This window comes from Benincasa hispida, chromosome 6 (assembly GCF_027475165.1).
Source record: "Benincasa hispida cultivar pf3 chromosome 6, pf3_genome.v1.1, whole genome shotgun sequence".
NCBI lineage: Eukaryota > Viridiplantae > Streptophyta > Magnoliopsida > Cucurbitales > Cucurbitaceae > Benincasa > Benincasa hispida.
In genome coordinates this window covers 14,675,533-14,677,710 of record NC_143483.1, presented here as the reverse complement: position 1 = coordinate 14,677,710, position 2,178 = coordinate 14,675,533, and the positions used below count along the sequence as shown (strand labels likewise).

General features: G+C 35.6%; 1 protein-coding gene across 1 annotated transcript; it reads left to right on the top strand.

Moving 5' to 3' along the window:
* The first annotated feature begins 236 nt into the window (after nucleotides 1-236).
* On the top strand, nucleotides 237-2,097 carry LOC150035453 (dof zinc finger protein DOF3.6-like). Its single transcript, XM_090314523.1, has 2 exons — nucleotides 237-768; nucleotides 962-2,097. The coding sequence occupies exons 1-2, from the start codon at nucleotides 715-717 to the stop codon at nucleotides 1,988-1,990; spliced, it is 1,083 nt and encodes a 360-aa protein (XP_090170649.1). The 5' UTR covers nucleotides 237-714; the 3' UTR covers nucleotides 1,991-2,097.
* Nucleotides 2,098-2,178: the final 81 nt, after the last annotated feature.

Here is a 2,178-nt window from a genome sequence, read left to right as displayed (position 1 = left end):
ACTATGACTAGATAATTTGGTGAGATGCACAAAGATAGATGTTATTCGAGACGCATCTAAATATTTCTCTTATATATATGGATTGTTTTTAAATAGAGTCAAATTATTTACAAATATAACAAAATATCACTGTCGATACTGATAGACATCTATCAGTGTCTATTCTTGCCTATCACGGGTAGTTTGATATTTGATATTTGGCTGTATATATAATAAAGTGTTTTTGTTTTATTTTTAGAAATGAGTGAGAGAGAGAGAGAGAGAGAGAGAGAGGTAGGTTGTTAAAAATGAAAAATGAGGATAAAGAGATTTTCTTTTTGCCCTACTAGGGTTTCTTTTTGTGTCCTCCATGACCATGCATGGCCAAACTAAACCCTCCCATTTCTATTATTATATTCTGTCTGAGTGCCCACAGTGGAACAACACACTACCAAAAAAAAAGAAGCTTAAAGAATAAGAAACTTACCCAAATATTATTCTATCTATATTATCTCTCTTCAAAACCCTAAAGACATTAGGGAACATATATTATAACTTCCATTCCCATATATATATTCTCTCATTCCCTTTATCTTTCTTCTCTCCCACTCAACTCTCCTCATCTCTCTTTTCTTTCCTTTCCTTTTTCATCACCAAGTTTTTCATTTCTATTTTCCCTTTAAAGATAATATTTTTATTTTTATTTTTTATTTCTTGTGTTGATAATCCTCCTCCATGGTTTTCTCTTCAGTTCCTGTGTTTCTTGATCCTCCCAATTGGCCTTCTCAGGTATGGTGTTTAATTAATTTCATGATTTTCCTCTATAGCTTCTTCACTACAAAAGCAAGAAATTGAAAAGAACAATTTTATTCCCTATTCTTCCCCTTTATTTTGCTTTCTTTCTTTCATATCTATCTTTACTTGAATATACCAAACCTTTTTTATTTGGGATTTTTATGCTTTTTTATCTCTCTCAATATAGCAACCAAATCACCTCCAAGGAAGTGGTTGTGAGACTAATAATGCTCAACATCTTCCACCTCCGGCACCGCCAGCTGGTGGTGGCAGTGGTGGTAGCGGTGGTGGTGGAGGTGGGGGTGGACCTGGCTCCATTAGACCAGGGTCAATGACAGATCGAGCCAGGTTGGCAAAGATACCGCACCCCGAAGCCGGGTTAAAATGCCCTAGATGCGAATCAACAAACACAAAGTTTTGTTACTTCAATAACTATAGTCTCACTCAACCTCGCCACTTTTGCAAGACGTGTCGACGGTACTGGACGAGAGGTGGAGCGATGAGGAACGTACCGGTCGGAGGTGGGTGTCGGCGGTCGAGCAAGAGAAGTAGCAAAGGAGGAGGAAGCAATAATAGGTCAAAATCTCCAAGTACTTCAACAAGCACAGTGTCATCAAATAGTTGCACAACAGATATAATTAGCCAACAATTAGCTCATCATCCTCCTCCTGCATCAACCCATTTGCCTTTTTTTTCTCAAAATTTACACCATCTTAATGATTTTGGGAACCTTGGTTTAAACTTTGAAGCCCTTCAAATCCCTAATAATTCACTCCCATCTGAATCACCCTCCTCAATTTTATCAAGTGGAATTACAGATCATCATCAATGGAAAATACCCTTTTTTGCAAATTTACATCAACAAAATGGGATTTATTCAAATTTCATGGCTGATCAAGATCATCATCAACAACAAGCAGCTGATTTCTCAAACTACCATAGGTTGTCAAAGCCATTATTGGAGAGTGGATTATTCAATCATCAGTTGGAGAATATAAACAACAACAATAATAATAGTATGAAAATCTTGGAGGACACACAAGGGATTAACAATTTGTCCAGAAATTTTCTTGGAATTCAACCAAATGAAGATCAATTCTGGAATTCCACAACAACAACAACAACAACAACAACAACACCAGGGAACATTGGATGGAGTACTGATCAAATTTCAGATCATTTCAATTCAACTTCTTCCACTACTCATCTCTTGTAATTTGGGGTTTCAATTTTAATTCCTAATCTTAATTAGAACCAAATTACCAACATTTTACCAAAAAAAAAAAAAAAAAAAAATTTAACACTTTGGGGTTTAATTTTTAATTTTCTTTTTTTGTATTTCCTTTTTTTTCCTTTGTTGTTTATTCGTACTACAGGGGTTGAAAGAGAATGAGAGAAAGCCAG

Coding starts and splice junctions, on each gene's coding strand:
- LOC150035453 (XM_090314523.1), top strand. CDS start 715: ATGGTTTTCTCTTCAGTTCCTGTGTTTCTTGATCCTCCCAATTGGCCT. Junction 769..961: donor CTCCCAATTGGCCTTCTCAG/GTATGGTGTTTA, acceptor CTCTCAATATAG/CAACCAAATCACCTCCAAGG.